General features: G+C 44.5%; 1 protein-coding gene across 15 annotated transcripts in view; it reads right to left on the minus strand.

Annotated features, from left to right (window-relative positions):
• Positions 1-19,196, minus strand: part of KALRN (kalirin RhoGEF kinase) — a 695,573-nt gene that overhangs the window by 36,589 nt on the left and 639,788 nt on the right. For 11 of the 15 annotated variants that reach the window (XM_032149952.2, XM_032149972.2, XM_032149957.2 and 8 more), the window contains 3 exons: positions 18,943-19,193; positions 15,284-15,407; positions 14,097-14,156 (listed from right to left, as the gene is read on the minus strand). In XM_032149952.2, the coding sequence (XP_032005843.1) occupies positions 14,097-14,156; positions 15,284-15,407; positions 18,943-19,193 (435 nt within the window). Of the gene's footprint in view, positions 1-14,096; positions 14,157-15,283; positions 15,408-18,101; positions 19,194-19,196 lie in introns of those variants that run through there. The other 4 variants (XM_032149963.2, XM_058437408.1, XM_032149961.2 and 1 more) reach the window with 1 other exon arrangement.

Raw genomic sequence — 19,196 nt, forward strand, 5'->3', positions numbered from 1 at the left:
ACGTTGGTCAGGCTGGTCTTGAACTCCTGACCTCAGGTGATCCGCCTGCCTCAGCCTCCCAAAGTGCTGAGATTACAGTCATAAGCCATGGCGCCTGTCCTCACTTTCTTAATAATTATTTTTGAAGGAAAAAAACGGCACAGTGAAACCTATTAGACTATAAGCTCTTTAAAGACAGGAAGTATTTGTCATTCACCTTTGTACCTCAGGGCCTAGGCGAGGGTCTGTCTCATAAAGGGTACTTAATAAATGTTGGTGAATACATATTTGACCGTTGACTTCATTTCAGACCTTCCAAGAACTCAGGACTGGTTCGTAAATAGAATCTCAGAATAGGACCAAGAGGACCAATGTTATTAGTCATATACCCAAAATACTTAGTTCTGGGTATATGACTAATAATACTTGACTAGAGCCTGTTGGGAAACACAGATGGATGCAAACTTTTTAGAAAATGATTTTAATACAACGTAATCCATAGCTTCTGAGAGAGGACGTTCTTAGCAGCACACTGCGTGGAAGAGTGTGAGCTTGGGGAGCAGACAGAGCATGTAGTATCCAGACTCAGGGCCAGACACTCTACCTCGCCTTGGACAACATTCTTAAGCAACTCCTGCCTCAGTTTTAGCTATACACTGGGGATAAAAATGCCCACTTGGAAGGGTTGTTGGATGTAAGGACTCCATTTATTTGATGAAGAGGTACTGAGCTGACCCTTGGTGAGGTGGTACTGACCGGACAGGGAGTACGGCAGGCGTGCTCTCTACCCTCAGTGGGCCAACAGTCTAGTGGGAAAGACAGAATTCAACAACATCTGCATTTGATGCAGCGCCTGACAGATGTTAATGACCAGCTTTCAACAAACATAGAACGTTACACTGTCCCCCATGCTGCCCCCACGCCATCAGAAGGACTCTAGGGTGGAAATGATTTGATAATACCACTAACTTTGTTCAGTGGCCTGTGCTTCCCATCATGATGGGAATCCACAAGGAAGCAGGGCATGGAGTCCATGCCAGGGGTCCCACAGAGAAGAAAGCTGACAAAATGGAAGAGACAAATAGCAGGCTTATATGCTATACAATTTTAGTAGGGCTTCATAAACCTACGCTGTGGTACTTATAAAACCTACACTTTAAAAAAAAAAAACCTACACTTTTATAAGAAAATGCCCCAAAGTGCTGCTTAAAGAACTTCTTGCCTTGTTCTTCTTTTTCATCACATAACCCTAACTGTGCTAAGTATGTTTATTACTAAACAGACACACTTTAAAAAAGCAAATATTGGCTGGGCGTGGTGGCTCACACCTGGAATCCTAGCACTTTGGGAGGCTGAGGTGGGTGGATAACTTGAGGTCAAGAGTTCAAGACCAGCCTGGCCAACATGGCGAAACCCTGTTTCGACTAAAAATACAAAAATTAGCCAGGCGTTGTTCCTGCCACACAAAGGTGTGGCAGGTGCCTGTAATCCCAGCTACTAGGGAGGCGGAGGCACAAGAATCGCTTGAACCTGGCAGGCGGAGGTTGCAGTGAGCCAAGATCATGCCATTGCACTCCAGCCTGGGTGACAGAGTGAGACCCTGTCTCAAAATAAAATAAAATAAATAAAATAAAATGCAAATATTGGCCAGGTGCAGTGGCTCATGCCTGTAATCCCAGCACTTTGAGAGGTCAAGGTGGGAGGATTGCTTGAGACCAGGAGTTTGAGACCAGCCTGAGCAACATGAGATGTCACTACAAAAATTTTTAAAATTAGTTGGGCATAGTCCTAGCTACTTCAGAGACTGAGGTGGGATGATCACTTGAAACCAGGATGTTGAGGCTGCAGTGAGCCATGATTGTACCACTGCACTCCAGTCTTGGCGACAGAGGGAGACCTTGTCTCAGAAAAAAAAAAAAATCCGTTTTCTTTTTTTGAGACAGAGTCTCGCTCTGTCACCCAGACTGGAGTGCAATGGTGTGATCTCAGCTCACTGCAACCTCCGCCTCCTGGGTTCAAGTCATTCTCATGCCTCAGACTCCCAAGTAGCTGGGATTACAGGCACATGCCACCTCACCTGGCCAATTTTTTGTATTTTTAGAAGAAAGAGAAAAAATGAGGGAGGAATCTTCTATGACCATAGTCCAGAGTCAAAGTTAGAAAAAAAACATTAGTGTGGACCTTGCCCAGGCTCTTGGTCCTTGCTGGAGGATTTTAAATTAAAGGACTGAGTAGAGACAGGATAGAGAGAGAGGTGGAGAGCAAAGATAAGCAGGTAGGCCTTTGATGTCAGTGACAAAGTTTCACAATGCTTTTCCTAAGACTCTCCCACTTTGCTGAATGCTATGATGGAACGAGCACTGGAATAAAATTCAAGCGCTCTCGGAGCCAGTCCTCTGTCACTGTGATCTTAACACTTCGCTTCCCTATCTCACCTAGGAAATGGGGATAAATAACATTTGCTCTGCACTTCCTCCAGGGTTTTGGAGCAGCACATGAAGGAGTTTGTGAGTAGCTTATGAGAACCTCAAGTGATCTGCCCTCCTCGGCCTCCCAAAGTGCTGGGATTACAGGTGTGAGCCAACATGCCCGAACAAAAGCAAATATTCCTAATTTGAGTGTAGTCCTTAGCAGAGACATTGGAAAGAAAGATTGCCAATAAGTCTTAATTACAGTTTCTCCATCTGGAAGGGACTCATGAAAGCCTTTGGTCTTCATTCTTCTGCCTTTCAGCTGGCCCAGGTGTGGAGAGCCCACCTTGACACAAGGTGTGGCTGATAATGGTAATAGCATCACTGATTTGGGTAGCATTATGTGGTTCGCATAAGCTACTCACAAACTCCTTCATGTGCTCCTCCAAAACCCTGGAGGAAGTGCAGAGCAAATGTTATTTATCCCCATTTCCTAGGTGAGATAGGGAAGTGAAGTGTTAAGATCACAGTGACAGAGGACTGGCTCCGAGAGCTCTTGAATTTTATTCCAGTGCTCGTTCCATCATAGCATTCAGCAAAGTGGGAGAGTCTTAGGAAAAGCATTGTGAAACTTTGTCACTGACATCAAAGGCCTACCTGCTTATCTTTGCTCTCCACCTCTCTCTCTATCCTGTCTCTACTCAGTCCTTTAATTTAAAATCCTCCGGGAAGGACCAAGAGCCTGGGCAACGTCCACACTAATGTTTTTTTTCTAACTTTGACTCTGGACTATGGCCATAGAAGATTCCTCCCTCATTTTTTCTCTTTCTTCTTTGAAGCAAATCAGAGTACAAACTGGAGGAGGATACCCTTCTCACACAGTAGACTAATTACCCATGTATTTGTCTATGGCTCCCTAGGGACTGCAGGGCCCATGAGGACAAGGACCATATTGTTTTATTTATTATTACTTTTTATTTATATTCTTAAATTTTTTATTTTCTCTTTCTTTGAATTCTAATGGGCCATATTGTTCTGCTATTATTGCCTCCAAGCTTAGCATGATACCTGGCACATATGTGCTCTGTTGATATTTGTCAAATCAATGAAAAGCTAAAGTGGTGGGATCCTAATTTTGGGGAGGAGAGCTGAGAAAATGTCCTGCCATGAACTTGCTCAGGAATCTAATCAGTCAGTCAATGTCTGAGATGTAGCCAATAGTGATCTTTCTCCTCTGCACTCTTCTAGGGGCTGTAGGTACCTCTACGTCTCTGACCATGAGCTGCTAAGTACCATAACGTCTTACTGAACTGTATTTGCCCTACCAGACTTGTGAACCTTTTGAAGGTAGTAACCCTTTCTCACGTTTTATGCACCATCAGTCATAACTTTTTTTTGCTATGAACCATCAGTCATTTTTTTGCTATGAGTCTTGCACATAGCAGAAAAATCAAATATTTGTTGAATGAAATTAACTGAGGTCACCCAATTAGTAGACTAGAAATTAGGCTTCCTGACCACCTTGTCTAGTGGTCATTTCTGGTGTGTGCAGGATCCTGAGGGCTTTACATAAGTTGCACATTTTTCTTGAAATATAATGTTTTCCTTCCTTAGAAACAGGTTGGAGTCAATGTAAAATGATAGATGGGAAGGAGGAGAGAGCTGGAATCCAAAATAGTGGTCGTGGGCTGGGTATGGTTGCTCATGCCTGTAATCCCGGCACTTTGGGAGGCTGAGGCAGGAGGATCACTTGAGCTTAGTTCAAGACCAGCCTGGGCAACATAATGAGACCTCATCTTTACTAAAAAATAAAAAACAAATGAGCTAGCTGTGGTGGCGCACAGCTACTCGGGAAGCTGAGGTGGGAGGATTGCCTGAGCCCAGGAAGTTGAGGCTGTGGCAAGCCAAGAAAGTGCCACTGTACTGGGCAACAGAGTGAGACCCTGTTTCAAAAAAACAAAAAAAAGAAAACATAGACGAAATAGTAGTCGTGGAGGAAAGATGACATTGTTCACATAAAATGCACATGTTCTCTCTCTGTGAGACAGCACAAGAGAATGCTGGGCCAAGTCCGGGAGGACAGGGCTGGTGTAGACACCGTGGGAAAGAACTATGGGTTCCTAAAGCTGGTTTTATTTGACCAGCAGAGGACAGCAGGTGGCAGCGCTTCCTCCCAGGCGAGAACAAGAACCACCACAATGTGATCCATCAGCAACTTAGTTTCCTTCTGGAGAGAAATCCAATAATTTTATTGTTTTTTCTTCAAAATGGCAGGGCAGTCAGGTAAGAGGAAAGAGTCACAGGTAATATCAACCAGCACGGAGTGGCATAAGCTGAGCTTTGAGGAAATCTTGCGTCTATTTTCCTTGTCAGCCAATGTCTGACTGACTCTAAGACTTAAGAGTGAGGATGAAATTCTGTCTAGAAAATGAGTTGTTAACCGACTCCAGAAGAAAAAGACCTCCACCCCCATTTTTTCCAAATTCTTCATCACATTCACAAAACATAGCTCAAAACTACGTATTGAGAACACTGAAGGAATAAAAACGGTCAAATAAACATAAACCAAATACCCTAAACCCAACTGACAGCTGCCCAGAACATATTTCTATATTGTTTCCTTTTTCTATTCCTTTTACACTTGTTTCATGTGAACCTGTATTCAGAGTAGGCAGGAAAGGAATTTTAGATGATGAGATCTAGCAATAAAATAAAGATATAAGAAAAACAATTTTTAAGAATTTAGGTATAATAGTATGGTTTGAAGGTTTAACCTTTCGTGTTTTCAATCTGGCCAAACTGGACTCGAATTTCTAAAGTTTTAGAAAATATTCCTACCGCTGCTCTTTTTTTTTTTGACAGGGTCTCACGCTGTTGCCCATGCCAGAGTGCAGTGGCATGATCACCACTCACTGCAGCTGCAAGTTCCTAGGTTCAAGTGATCCTCCTGCCTCAGACTCCTCAAGGAGCTTGGACTACAGGTGCACACAGCCACATCCAACTAATTTTTTCTATTCTTTATAGAAATGGGGTCTCGCCATGTTGCCCAGCTGTTCTTGAACTCCGGGCCTCAAGCATTCCTCCCACCTGTACTCTCCCAATGTGCTGGGATTACAGGTGTGAGCCACCACACACAGCCTCCTCTGCCCATTTCTAAATGAACATAAGACAGCTGTAATTTTAAAAAATGTAAATGCAACATAATCCCAAGCAGTGATAGACTTGTCTCTTTCAACTAGTTCCTTACTCCTCAAGTATTTTCATTATCACTTAGTTCTAAGTGTTTTTCTTCAACTATGATTTTTTCTTTTACCCAGTTGTAATGAGTATGTTTTTACATTTCCAAACATGTGAGATTTTTAAAAAGGATCTTTTTGATGCTAATTTCTAACTTAATTGGATCGTGTTTGGAGAACTTGGTCTGTATGATATTGATTCCTTGGTTTTTGTTGAGGTTTGCTTTGTAAGTAGCACACATCATCAATTTTTGTAAAAAAGTTCCATATGTTTTTCCAAAAAATGTATAATCATTAATTTGGGGGTACAGGTCTCTATATGTGTCCATGTGTCAAGTACATTGATTGTTTTATGGATATTTCTAGTCCGAATATCTCCCCTTTACCCCTCAATATTTTGGTTAGAGAACATTTAGTGTGCTCTCAAAAATAAAAAGGATGAAAATACGGCTTTTAACAGAATAATGAAAGCATCTATCACCCGTCTCACAAGATAGTTGGTTGCAAAGGACCAAAATGGGGGTGCATTGCTGTGTATGCACCGGTCTCCAGCTGCTCTTGGCAGCGTAGGAGTCAGTTAGGAAGGGACTGGAGGTGGGGGGCCGAGGAGGATGCAGCAGTGGAGTTACAGCTTCTTCTTTATAAATCACATTTCCAACCTATAGCCATGACCTTGACTTTGGATAATGTCTTTATGTATGAGTGTTTTGGAGTCTTATCCCTTAATGATTTGGCCCTGATTATGCCCCAATCCCCTAAACTTCCCAGAGTCTTTGGAGCTATGTAACAGATTAACATTTGTTCTAAGGACCCAGTGCCATGGCTCATGCCTATAATCCCAGCACTTTCGGAGGCTGAGGCAGGAGGATCACTGGAGGCCAGGAGTTTGAGACCAGCCTAAACAACATAGGGAGAACCCACTTCTAAAAAAATTTAAAAATTAGCTGGCCATGGTGGCACATGCCTGTAGTCCCAGATACTCAGGAGGCTTAGGGTGGGAGGGTCACTTGAGCCTGGGAGGTTGAGGCTGCACTGAGTCGAGATCATGCCACTGCACTCCAGCCCGGGTGCCAGAGCAAGACCCTGTCTCAAAAAAAAAAAAAAAAAAATCCCACCAGTGTTTGCATAGGTGCTGGTTACCGTCCTAAAGCACAGGACAAATCATATGGACTGCTCAAAACCTACTGCTGCCTCTTGCAGTCCATGGATCAAGTCCTGGCTTCCTAGCAGGTCCTTCCATGCCTTTGTTGTCTGTCTGGTCTCAACCTATCTGCCAGGCTTTATCTCCTACAGCTCTTCCTACATAACTAACCCCACGTACCCAGACCACATACCTGCTCAGCATGTGCTAGGCACCCCCCACCTCAGGGCTTTTGTTCATGCTCTCTCCTCACCCTCTGTCTTCTCTAAGACTGCCCACATCCTATTAGTTCATCCAACCCACACGCTGCCGCCCAGTGAATCAATGACCACACTCATAGGCTCCCTGGGAGACAAGCTACCTAAGAATACACAGTCCTGGGAAAGTCACTTAACCTCACTGTGCTCCAGTTTTCTCATCTATAAAGTGGGAATAACTCGAATAGCACCTATATGTGTCCATGTGTCAAGTACATTGATTGTTTTATGGATATTTCTAGTCCAAATGTCTCCCCTTTACCCCTCAATATTTTGGTTAGAGAACATTTAGTGTGCTCTCAAAAATAAAAAGGATGTGTTGGGAGCTCAGCACAGAGCCAGTTACACAGGAAAAGACTGCTAAGTAGTAGCTACTATTATTGTGAGCCCAGTGCCTGAGTGGGTGCATAAATATCCACAGAATGAATAAATGGCTCCAGGCAGGATTAATCAGTCCCTCACCATGACTGTTAGAGCAGGTTTTATAGTTTGCTCTGTAACATGGGCATTTAATTATACCTGCCTCCTTCTTATGCTTCTTAAGCCTTAAGCGTGAGAACCAATCTTACATTGTTCGTTAGTCTTCCATAATAATCACTGCAATGCCTTGTGTTAATCAAATTGTGTGAAATTGAACTGACTAGGAATTCACATTGAGTGAACTTTGACAGCATGGGGGTGGGGTTGGGGGGCGATGGTCTTTGCTTCTTCAGTAACAGGCTCTTAGAGCAACTTCTGGGTCAATGGTACCTTGTAATCTCATTAGTGTACAACATAAATGAAACGGGTTAGGCCCCAAGTCTAGGGTGAGGGTGCGATGGAACATGCATGACAGGGCATGCTGAGTGACTGTGTTGGCCTGAGAAACCAGCTCAGACATTTTCAGCTCATGTAATTGGACTTCCTTTCTTGGTTGCTCTGGCTGGGCTCTTGAGTCATTGAGAAAGGGCGTGGGCGAGGCCAAGTAATTATCCCAATAGTCAAGAGATTTGAAAAGTTGTTGAAGAAATTCTCCTCCTAAAACAGATGTGCAGCAAAAGAGGGCCTGAGCCTGACCCTTGTTAAGAAAGTACTTGAGCCATACGAGTAGACTTCCTCTATAGCACATGCTAAGTTTGTTCTCTTAAAGCACTGCCATCAAGACCTGCTCTTTTTATTAGCTGTATGACCTTGACCTCCTGAACATGTTTCCCCCAGGAGGGTGAGAAACTCTACCCTGCTTACTTCACAGGGCAATTGCGAGGAACAAAAAGCATAATAGATGTGAATCTGCTGTGGACGATCTTCTTATAATTCTCCCAGGAGAGGGAAGCAGCCACTAAGCTCAGCTCCCTTCTCTTGGTGGCGGAATATAAATCAGTCTGCATGGAGAGTCAGAACAAAGCCAGGCAGGAAGTCTTCAAGCCACACCCTTCAGATATATTACAAAGAAAATATTTTGCAAAAGTAAAACGACAGGAATGCGATGCTTCACTTTCTTTTCATCCAAAGGGTTCTTTTCATGAAAAAATTCTTTTTATAAAATGCAGAACCAGGCGTCAGTGGACACACACTGGGGATGCCAGGAGGTTGGTCACCTGGCTGGGGGTGTAAAAGTTTCCTTCAATCTGCCTGGCTGGGTTATTTTGAAGCTCTAGGATAAGGCGGCCAGAGTAGCTGATGTGGTGGTGGGGGAGAGGGGGGTGCTGGGAGTAGGCTGGCTCTTCAGATCTGAGGACATGAAAGGTGGGCCAGGGAACTGTAGGTTTGAGGAAGGAAAAATGTACCAGCTCTGGCCGCTCAAACTTCCCAGAGCCAGGAGTGGACACTCCAGTTGAGTCTCAGGAGGAAATCTGCCCGGGCCATTCCCGCCACACCCCCTGAAAAGTGAATTTCTGGCCAAGGCACAGAATCTTCCACGTCCTCTTCTGTCGGGATCTCAATGTTTTCAAAGTCAGAAGTGCTGGAGAGCAAAGTCCTTTGTTAGCACACCTTAGATTTGCATGGTGCTCAAAGGGTTACACATCACTGTATAAACACCTGCACACTTGGAGCTGTGCAACTTTCCAGAGGAACTTGGGGCTCAGAAAGGCTAACTGGCCCGCAGTCACATAGCTGGCGGTATCCAAACTAGAATCCAGGTTTTTGACTCCTGCTCCAGTTTTCCATGTGATACTGCCTTTGTGGTTTTTGTTTAAATTACACTTCAGCCTTGGAAAGCCAAGATGGGCAGAAATGATATTCCTTTTTATTGAGCTGGAAAATGGAATAACACACGTATACACAAAAATTGGCTCTAGGAGTTAGGTCTTCTCGTCTGCCAGGATCTGTGTTTTAGATTAAAATCGACCTGGAGATGGGGCACCAAGCGGCCGCAGGATGGTGTAGGTGGGGGAATAGCAACCAGAAAAAACAGAAGCTGCCTCAGAAACTAGAGCACCTTCCAGTTTTCAAACAGAAAAGGACAAGTTCCTGTGGCTCTGTTAAAGGTGAAGGGGCTGCAGAGATGGAGAGGAATAGAGAGTTGTTTAGTGGGTCCACCAAAGAATTTCTGTTTGCGATGATGCAAACGTTCTGGAAATGGATAGTGGTGATGGTGGTAGAACACTGTGAAGGGACTTAATGCCATTGAATCGCACACTCAAAAATGGTAAAAATGGTAAATTTTTGTTATGTATATTTTACTACAAAAAATAAAAATAAATGAAGAGGTTAACTAAATGTTTCCCAAGTTCTGTTTATTCTGAAAGTGTGATTCTTTCTCCAATGGGAAATTTCCTCCAAAATCAGCTTCACCTTCCCAAGTGCTTTCTCTCTCTCATCTTTCAGAGCCCTCTCCTAGAAGATCCCAACACTGTTTTTAACTCCCTAAGCTAAATATCTGGTGGCTGGTATTTGACTGAGGATAACATCTGCACTAGTCTGTGTTGTGGATGAGGCCAGTGGCACGTTGAATGGCTGTGGCAGAGGCAGGGTCTTTTTGGAATGATGACAAACTCTCACTCTGAGGAACTGACTTTCTCTGCTACAAGAGGTATTGGGTTTTGTTTTGTTTTAGTTAAAATGCATGTAATTACTTGAGCTTGGTGTAAAAACTGGGCTGAGAATCCTTATCCTTGAAGGCCCAAGTCAGGGAGGCTAGTTCAGGACTTTCAACCCCATCCTGTGATGTAGGCAGGTGGCAATGCTGCGGCTAGGAGGCAGGTGCAAAAACAAGTGAGCATTGACACAGTTCTCAGACAACTTTTCAGAGGTGGAAACCTGCCTCGCCTGGGTCCTAAGAAAAATCTAGTATAGGCCAGATGCTGGCCCTGAACACGTGAGCCTGGGGTGTCAGTGCAGACACCGGGGTAGAGACAAGACTGAAAAAGGTGGTGGCTGGGCATGTGGTTCTCAGCCCTGCAAAAGGCACTCAGCAGTCTAACCTTACTGGAAAAAATGAATTACTATTAACCTGTTCCTAAGGCACCCTTGTGTTTGGTTTTCAGCTTGGTTTGACTCTCCTTCCATGTAGAAACATCTCTTTCATGTATGATGCCCCCCTTTCACCCCCACCCCAAAGTTTAATCAGTACAAGGTAGAGAAGTAAGCTGAACTGTGGATGATACTCATCATCTTTACAACAGTTCTCCATGAGGTATGGTCACAGATCAGCAGGAGACTTGGCTGCAGGAGACTGGGCCACGAGGGGATGGCACAGACCTGGAGCCAATCTTGCAGTGGCGTTGGTGTGGTGTGTACTGCTGGGAGTGGGACATTCACAAGCAGGGGAAGGAAAAGGATGTAAACATTAGAGGAGAATTACCTCCCTTTACCTAATTGGGTATTCTTGGAAAGCTTTGTACATCTGACTCCTAGGATTCAAGGTGCTTTATTTTCCTCTTAATTAGCTTTCAAGAATGTGCCTGTATATCTCCCCAAAACACCATGGTGGGACAAATGCCAGCCTGAAGGTAGCAAGCAGCCAGTGTTTAAGTAAAGACCCCAGGAAACTGCCCTTAAAGGAACCGTTCGGTCCACTCGTTGAGAAAAAGTAAAGAATGTTTTGGTGACATCATTCCCATGCAGGCAGGAGATGAGAGCCTATGCACAGCTAGGGCTGGGATCAACAGGCTGGCCTCAGGTTAAAGGGAGTCAGTCAGGGCAGGATTTAACATCTGGAGATCTAGCACGGAGTGAACACACAGGGTGCATGGTCCCATTATGTCAGCTGGGGTTCCAGGAACAGAGGCACCCTCAGCACAGGGTTCAGCTCACTAAGAGTAACAGACACACTCCCAGAGAGACAACACTCATTGCAGCATCAAGTTCAGAAGACAAGGGTGAGGTTGGGGGCCAGGTTGGGTCTGGGAATGATGCCCTAAATGACCACTTGAATAGTGAGAGGCCTTCAAGAGGTGGCCTGCTCACCTGTATTTCAATTTGGATCTTTAAGGTATAGCCTCTCTCTTCAGTATGCACTCCTAGTCATTTTCTTCTTCTGTAGTGTACATTGCAATAAGGTTCTACTTACACATGCCTTGAGAAAATTCTCAACTCACGTTGAACAGGTTAACTTTCTATATCTTATTTATTTGTGTCTGAAAATACCAAACTAGTAGTGCCAAGATGCCTGCTTTCCCTCTGGACTTGCTCATGTACTGAAAGTTAATTTGAAGCTGGCAACACATTCAGAGAATGACTGAAGTTTAGGCCAGGTGCATTGGCTCATGCCTGTAATCCCAGCACTTTGGGAGGCCAAGGCAGGTAGATCACTTGAGGTCAGGAGTTCAATACAAGCCTGGGCAATGTGGTGAAGCCCTGTCTCTACCAAAAATACAAAAATTAGCCAGAAGTGGTGGTGTGCACCTGTGGTCCCAGCTACTCAGGAAGCTGTGGGGGGAGGATCCCTTGAGCCAGGGAAGCGGAGGTTGCAGTGAACCGAGGTCATACCACTGCACTCCAGCCTGTGTGACAGAGACTCCACGTCAAAAAAAAAGAAGGGAATCACTGAAATTTAAAAGGATGTATATGGAATATATAAGGGCTACATCCACACATACTGGGGATATTGCAGCTTCCAACAACATGCCTCCTTGAGGTTCCAGTTACTTGAAAGTTTGTGCCTAAAGGAAACTTTGTGTCTCAACTACTGTATTTGAAAACTTTTCAGACATGCATCAACACAATTTTTGGTTTTCCTCTGTTCAGCATGAATATTTTAATGTCTTTGCTCATGCACTCCATAGCACCTCCTGAGGACCCATCTCACTCAGCCCATGCAAAGGACTAAAAGCCTTAGATGAATAAGAACCTTTAAAATGTGTTCAATTAGCAAAGCAGAGTTAAGATGTGTATATGCACACACATGCTTTTATCTAAGTGCAGAATGGGGCATTCGACGACCCCAGTTAATTTTCAATGTGTGCTGTTCCCCTGGCCCCACATCCCTCTGTGCCCATTTCTTCCTACAGAGTGGGAACACCACTCTTCTCCCCTAGTCCACGAGAACTGGACAAGATCCTAAATTGTTTCCTAGAACACAGATACCTGGCTTTTCCCCTGCCTCTGTCTGGCCTTCCTCCACTTGCAGCCGACATTATAATACATGCTGGCAACACTTAGGTCTGGGGATACAGGTGCCACCCAGTATCTACAAGCTGACAGGTGTGAACTCCAGGACAGCTGGTGCCTATCCTGTGAAATGCAAGGAAAACAGAGCCTGAAATTTCCCTTGGCTTCCTTGTTCTCTAAGATACATTTAGGCTACAAATGCCACCTCCACTTTCTCCCACAGTGGGGTATGTATTGAGCCACACCTACCGGATTTAGCTCTGTGGTAATACCCACATCCACAGGGGACTCCTCTATCCTGGCAGAACTCCCATTGTCAGCCGATTGCCTCGGGCCTGATTCAACTCAGCTGGCTCCTTCTGCAGCTGACTTACCGGCTCTTAGGCCTCATGCTCTCTTGGGTTTTGTGGTGGCTGAAACAACATGGTGCTGGACTTCTTTGGGATTAGGTCAAATTAGAATAAGAATAAAAGTCTATCTAATTAAGTGAAAAGTTTGAGACTATATAATTTTTTTTTAATGTTGTCTATTTTGTACTTAGAAGAAATCTCTAAACTTGTACCCATTACTGGAGATGGAGGCACAGATCTGGAGAAAAACATTCTCTGAATGATAAAATGGCAAGGGAAGTCAGCTCCATGTTTGCCCTCATTGTCTAGGGTTTGTAAATTTATCATGGTCATCACTCAGTGGCAAGCCACGTAAGAGCCACGTTTCTATAACCCAACAGACTGGGAGTTGGAAGTGGAATGGATGTTCTTGTTGATACAGGTGTTGGTTCCACTCCCACATCCCTGTAAGCCTGGAGTGCGAGAAATGTCCCCTGGGCAGTGTTTCCATCTCACCATCTCTGGAGAGGCCTCTGCCGTGGCTCCAGGAGACAGGCCCTCCCTAGGGCTTCTTTTCCTTCACATGGTGGGCACAGACACTGCTCACGGGCCCAGCACTGGGCTGAAGTGTGCTCTGGAGTTGCTACAATTACACCTTATTTGCTATCAATCAGCTCTACATAGCAACCAGGTGCCATACTTCATCCATTATTTTTTTGGAACACTGAGCGGGGAATAAAACCCAGTAGAAGAGCAAGATGAAGAGGATAAAGGGCTAAAGAAAAAGAAGCAGCGGAGGAGGGGAAAACAAAAGAGGGAGAAACTAAACACGAAATGAGTCCTTGTCATTTAGCTGGGACTCATCCACTCTTTATAGTGCTGTTTTCCATGAAAAAACGTGTCCTAAGTTTCAAATAATGAAATTGGATATTTTCTACATAAAGTCGAACCTGCCAAAGGAGAAAATATTTAGCAAGCATTCAAGAGAAGAAGTTTTTGTTTTTTAAAAAAATCTAGGTAGAGTTTTCTACCAACACTGAACTGAATTATGTTTTCGTTTGTTTCTTTTATAGCTGGGATGGGATACCCAGAGATGCCCCAACATCAAAATTTATCTTTGAATGGCTGGTCATTTTAGCAAGGTCACTGTTACAGAACACATCAAAAAAGGCAATCATTGTAGGAAATAGGACAACAATAGCTGCTTCTACCTCCATGCTAGTATTAGGGTCAAGATCATCACACTCTGATTCCTCGGAACTGTTCGTCTCCTTGATTGGCAGCATGAGGAAGGGGGAAGAAAGAGAACACAGTTAGAACACAAGTAGCTTTTGCTAGAGAGAGAGGAGAACTTCAGAGAAGCATGGGCGATGGGATCTTGGGCAGAGAAAAAACCAGGTGTTTTTAAAGTGGGGGTGAGAATCACCAGGGGCAGCAGCATGCTCTTTTCAGGGAGAGGAGGCAGGGGTTGTGTACAACTGCTTATCTCATGGGAAACAGCAATGGAAGCAAAATGAAGTATGAGTCGAATTTAAACTGTTGTCTTCTGTGAGGCTGGACTTCCCAGATGAGAGTGAAGGAGAGCATACAATTTCTTTTCCCCAAGAAAGCTGTTAGACTGGGTTTTAGTTGTTCTTACTTTGCTAAGGAAGGGAAACAAAGTTCCAGGTAGATGATCACACATGATAGCACAATTAGTGCTATAATAATCAGTGTCTAGTTTCCATTGTCCATTGGCAGATCTTTCCAGAGGTTCCAATTTAAAGAAAGCAGATGACATTGTTTCAAGATGGGGGTAAATAAGAGTCTGCCAAGCTTAGAATTCATGAGTTCAAAGTAGTAGATGGATTATTTAAAGAAATAATTTGGGCTTCACCAATGTGCCCCCTTATTGTGTCCATGCAAGTAAAACGGCCTGAAGTTGATGTTGTCTGAACTCTGGGGAAAAGAAACGAAACTTTACTAAGGACACAGTGGCCCTTAAATTCCAAACCTCAGCCTCACAGGGTTGGGGGTTTGGAAGGCATCCCTAATTGCTTTAACCTGTGTGTATTCTCAAACCTAGGGTACCGAATGGCAGCTTTGAGAAATTTAATATGAATCAAGCATCTCGCATTTTTAAGAGAATGCTGCGATAATTTTGCTGTAAAACATCTGCACAGTATAAAGAGAAATGTATAAAAGAAAAAAAAGGTACTTACTTGAATTGAAGTTGCCAGGAGAAATAAAAGATAAAAAATAAATTGATCTTGCATGCAAAATCCTGCTAAACTACTTCCCCTCTGGTACCCATACTGGGAAAAAGAAAATAACCCATCCACCCAAATTGGCTTGTGAGAATGCTGCAGGGTGGGAGTGAATGACAGGTGGGGACACAGCTCCGGAATACCTTACTCACTTTAACAGAGACTTTGTTGCCCAGAATATCCTTGGGTTTACGAGGCCCTGTGGCTTCATTTTTACCCGTGTTCTCCACTTCCGCCCGCTTTCTCATGCGTAGAGTATGCCATGAACATGACTTCCTGTTGTACCAAAAAATGCAGCAATCAAAATGGCAGGTCAGGGACAGTGATGTGGAGGGCAGGCTCACCACCCTTGGGTGAGTCAGCAGGTGAGGTGCTCCATCAAGCCCGGGCTTCAGAGGCCCCAAACCTGCACACCAGCTCCAAGGGTGGCTGGCGGCTGACCTCGCCTCCAGCTGGAAGTGAGCAAGGATGAACTCTGACCTCCCCTGGTAGATGTGCAAGGTTGACTGCGGCATTTAAAGAAAATATGAATGCTAGGTTACTAAACTGTAATAAGGGAGTTTGTATACCATACCCGTGATGCCTCACAGGACTGAGGAATTCCTCTTGAGAAGGGCACGGTGGATGGGTGAGGAAAGGGGGCGAGGAGAATAGGAAAGACAAGGGAAGTATATTCTAGAATGCATATGGTACTGACACTTTCCCAGGACCAGACAGAAAGACCCAAAAGGATGATGTTGAGAGTTCTACACTCCCAAACAATGTTGATCAGACAGGATTTTCTGTGGCAGACATTTGCTTAATAAACAGTTGAGCACCACTCATTTACCTGGATATTTTAGGGCAAAGAGTTTCTCGGTCTATATTCTCCATATCACTCAGTGTTTGTGAATATATGGCTTTGTCAGCCTGTAGAGGTCCCTGTTAGGACAAGACCTAATGTGTGCTCTCAGGGAGGTGACAGCAGCAATGGCTTTTCAATAGGCCTTTCATCCTAACTTCTTTCTTCCCACAAAGGGTCCTGGGAGCAACTTCTTCATAGACCTATGAAGACAAGCTCAGAGCAGAGCCCTTACATTCCATAAATATCAGATCTCAAAGACAGAGATACCAAAAGCCAAGTCACAAACAGCATCAGTGACCCTGAGCAGGCATCATCAGTTTCAGGCGAGGTCACAGAGCTTGAATGAAGTTCTAATTGTTGTCCGGAATAAGTGAGACATGGCTTCCCCTCAGTATCTCCTTGTCAAAGGTGGGCCTATGCAGACAGGGCTCCATGAGATGAGCGTCCATTATGGGAGAGAGGCAGAGGAGATTTAGGAAAAGGAAGCTGCTGCAAAACACAGAGCATCCCTCCGAAACACTCCACATACATCAGGATTTTAAGGGTACTTTGAGGCAGGTGTTCCAAAAATATTTATCCCTAACACATAGGTTCAACCTTCTGAGCAGGAAAAAGCAATCACAGTAATATTCTTGAATCTTGTGGGAAAGTGGGCTCCTTCAAAAACCCAGACCTCTCTTGTATCTCCTAACTAGTCAGGCTCTCTACTGTCCCCTGCATACCAGCACCTTGCTCCAACCGTTGTATAAGTGAGAACCAGCCATAGAAGCTAATCTTACATGGCATCAGCCTGTTAACTTCAGACTTTGATAACTTTACTCGAAAACCCATGTCCCTGGCTCCTTCTGAGAACAACTAGAGTCAGGGAGATCCCTGCTGAAAGGACTTCCAGGGCAGGCAGCACATTGTGTATGTGTGTGTCCACGTGGGGGTGTGTTTCTACATTTATTAAACTCTCTGGATTATTTAGTATGCTTGGTGAAAAGCTAGAAATATGAGCAATAACATTTCATGTTCAGAAGGAAGACTCAGAGTAGTATAAATGGCAGGACAGGCTTGGTTTCATATTCTTCTTCCCAGAAGAACTCGTCATCATGGTTTGGGGAGCTTCCATCTCTTGGTTGCAAGCCCGGGCACTGATGTGGACACAGGGTTTCAGTGACGTTTATCCTGTAGGCATCACAACCAACTCTGACCCCTGTGGTTATGGCAGGCCTTGGGGGAGGGTGTGCTGAGTATCCTCCACTGGCAAATACTGACAACCTCTTTCAGTCCACTGCTCCCCCTCCACACACACCTCCAACACTTGTGCAAGAGCGGCTGACAAGAAATCAAAATGACCCATTTGTATTTCAATCTGCTCTCTTTTGCTCAGTCTGACATCCTTTTACCTTCCCTCCCATGGAAGGTATGGATAAGTGGCCAACAGAACCAAAGGTAGGGAGGAAGAAGTGTTTAGTGCCTGGATATTTAGAGGATAAATCATTAAGAGTTAGCTCTGCAAGTCCCCCGATTAATAAAAACTTCAGTGCTTTGAGGACCTTTATCCCAAGGCTTCCTAAAAGGTACCCAAAACAAGTGTACTTAGGACACAATGCATGGGGGCTATTGTGCCTTAGGGGCCACTGTGGATTTTTGGTTGGGCCTGTGGTTACCTACTGAGGCCAGGGGGATGTCAGTAGCTGCTATCCCCCGACCTAGAGAGAGGGCCAAAGCAGTGCAGTTCTGCTGGTGCCACTGCTCAGATAGCTCATGGGAGCCCCCTGCACCACGTCTTCCATGGATCACCATGCAGTGGGGAAAGCAGCAGGGAATGCCAGCCAAACACTGCCTTCTACTCTGGTCATTAATTGACATCAGCACCTCAGGGCTGCCCAGTTGCAGGGAACCAGTTGGATAGCATCAAATCTGTACCTTCCCTCATCTCAGAGGTTAGGGAAAATCAACAGGAGCTGTTTAGGAGGGAAGGCCAGGGTCAGAACTTTAGTAACAAAAGTATTTTTGATGTAGGAAAAAAAATGCCAATGCATCAACCCAAATCCTAAAATATAGAAAAGGAAAAAAAAAAAAAAGAAGAAGAGGAAAAGAAGAAGAATCGTTGGCACATTCGAAAGTCAAAGAATAGTGAAATGGGGGAAAAAGGGTCAACTAGTCTTTAACTTCATTAAAACATGCTCATGGTGAAAATTTATTTTACATATTTAAAATAGTACATTTAAACTGATTAGTTACATTACAGGTACAACGATGAGCACTGTGACGCCATCATATTGCACAACCTGACTTCATCCATATGGGTTTCTTTAAATAGTGCAAAATACTTTATACAGGAATGTGTTCAGAAGGGTCTTTGCAACCAAAATAAGGAAAAGAAGTATCTTACAAATTACTATGAACATATATTCAAGTGATGGGGTCGAGGGGAATTTTTAAAAAGTTACAGTCTGTACAGAGGAATTGCCACAGACAACCAAAAAGTTCCCTCCCTCCTGGGAGAAGCAGCGGGCCTCTGACCTTCACAGGTCTGGCATTTGTGCCAAGGTAATTTTTTGGTGTCAATCAAAAAATATATATATATATCAGTTACTTAATACAATATAAATAGAAGTCCAGTCCAGTGAGTCCTGTGGTGGGTCAAATGTGGCAACAGAAGGCACACCTTTTGTCACCTAGGGTTTCAGTAGGGTTCTTAATGAATGTGGGGGGGAAGGGGGAAAACGAACAGAAAATTATAAACCGAAAGGAAAGAAAAATCATCGCCACCTCCAACAAAAAAACTGGACCACTCCAGCCTGGATGCCCCATGCTGCATATGGTGCCAGCACTCAAACATTGGTTCCGTGGCACTGTTGAGAATAAGCAGCAGTAATTCCCTACCGGGTGTTTGCATTTTTGTGTTCTTTTGTTTGTTTCTGAGTATTTTTAATCCTCATACTCCTCTCCCGGGGAAGCCAATGAGGCACTTACTTGATGCTCCCGTCACTACTTTCTGCTGCTGTGGCTTTGGTGAGGGGCGCCAGGATGCTGCCCGGGACCCAGCCCTCGGCGGCGGGGGAATGGTCACTGGCAGGCTGGTACACCAGACACATGTTCTGCTGGTTGACGGCGAGGACCTGGACCACTTCACCTTGGCTCACACAGATTTCATTCTCCTTCAGTGCATAGTAATCTTTGATCACGGCCATGGACGAGGTCCCATTGCAGCCTCCCAGGTCATTCTG

The sequence above is a fragment of the Hylobates moloch genome, unplaced genomic scaffold (genome assembly GCF_009828535.3).
Source record: "Hylobates moloch isolate HMO894 unplaced genomic scaffold, HMol_V3 SCAFFOLD_4, whole genome shotgun sequence".
NCBI lineage: Eukaryota > Metazoa > Chordata > Mammalia > Primates > Hylobatidae > Hylobates > Hylobates moloch.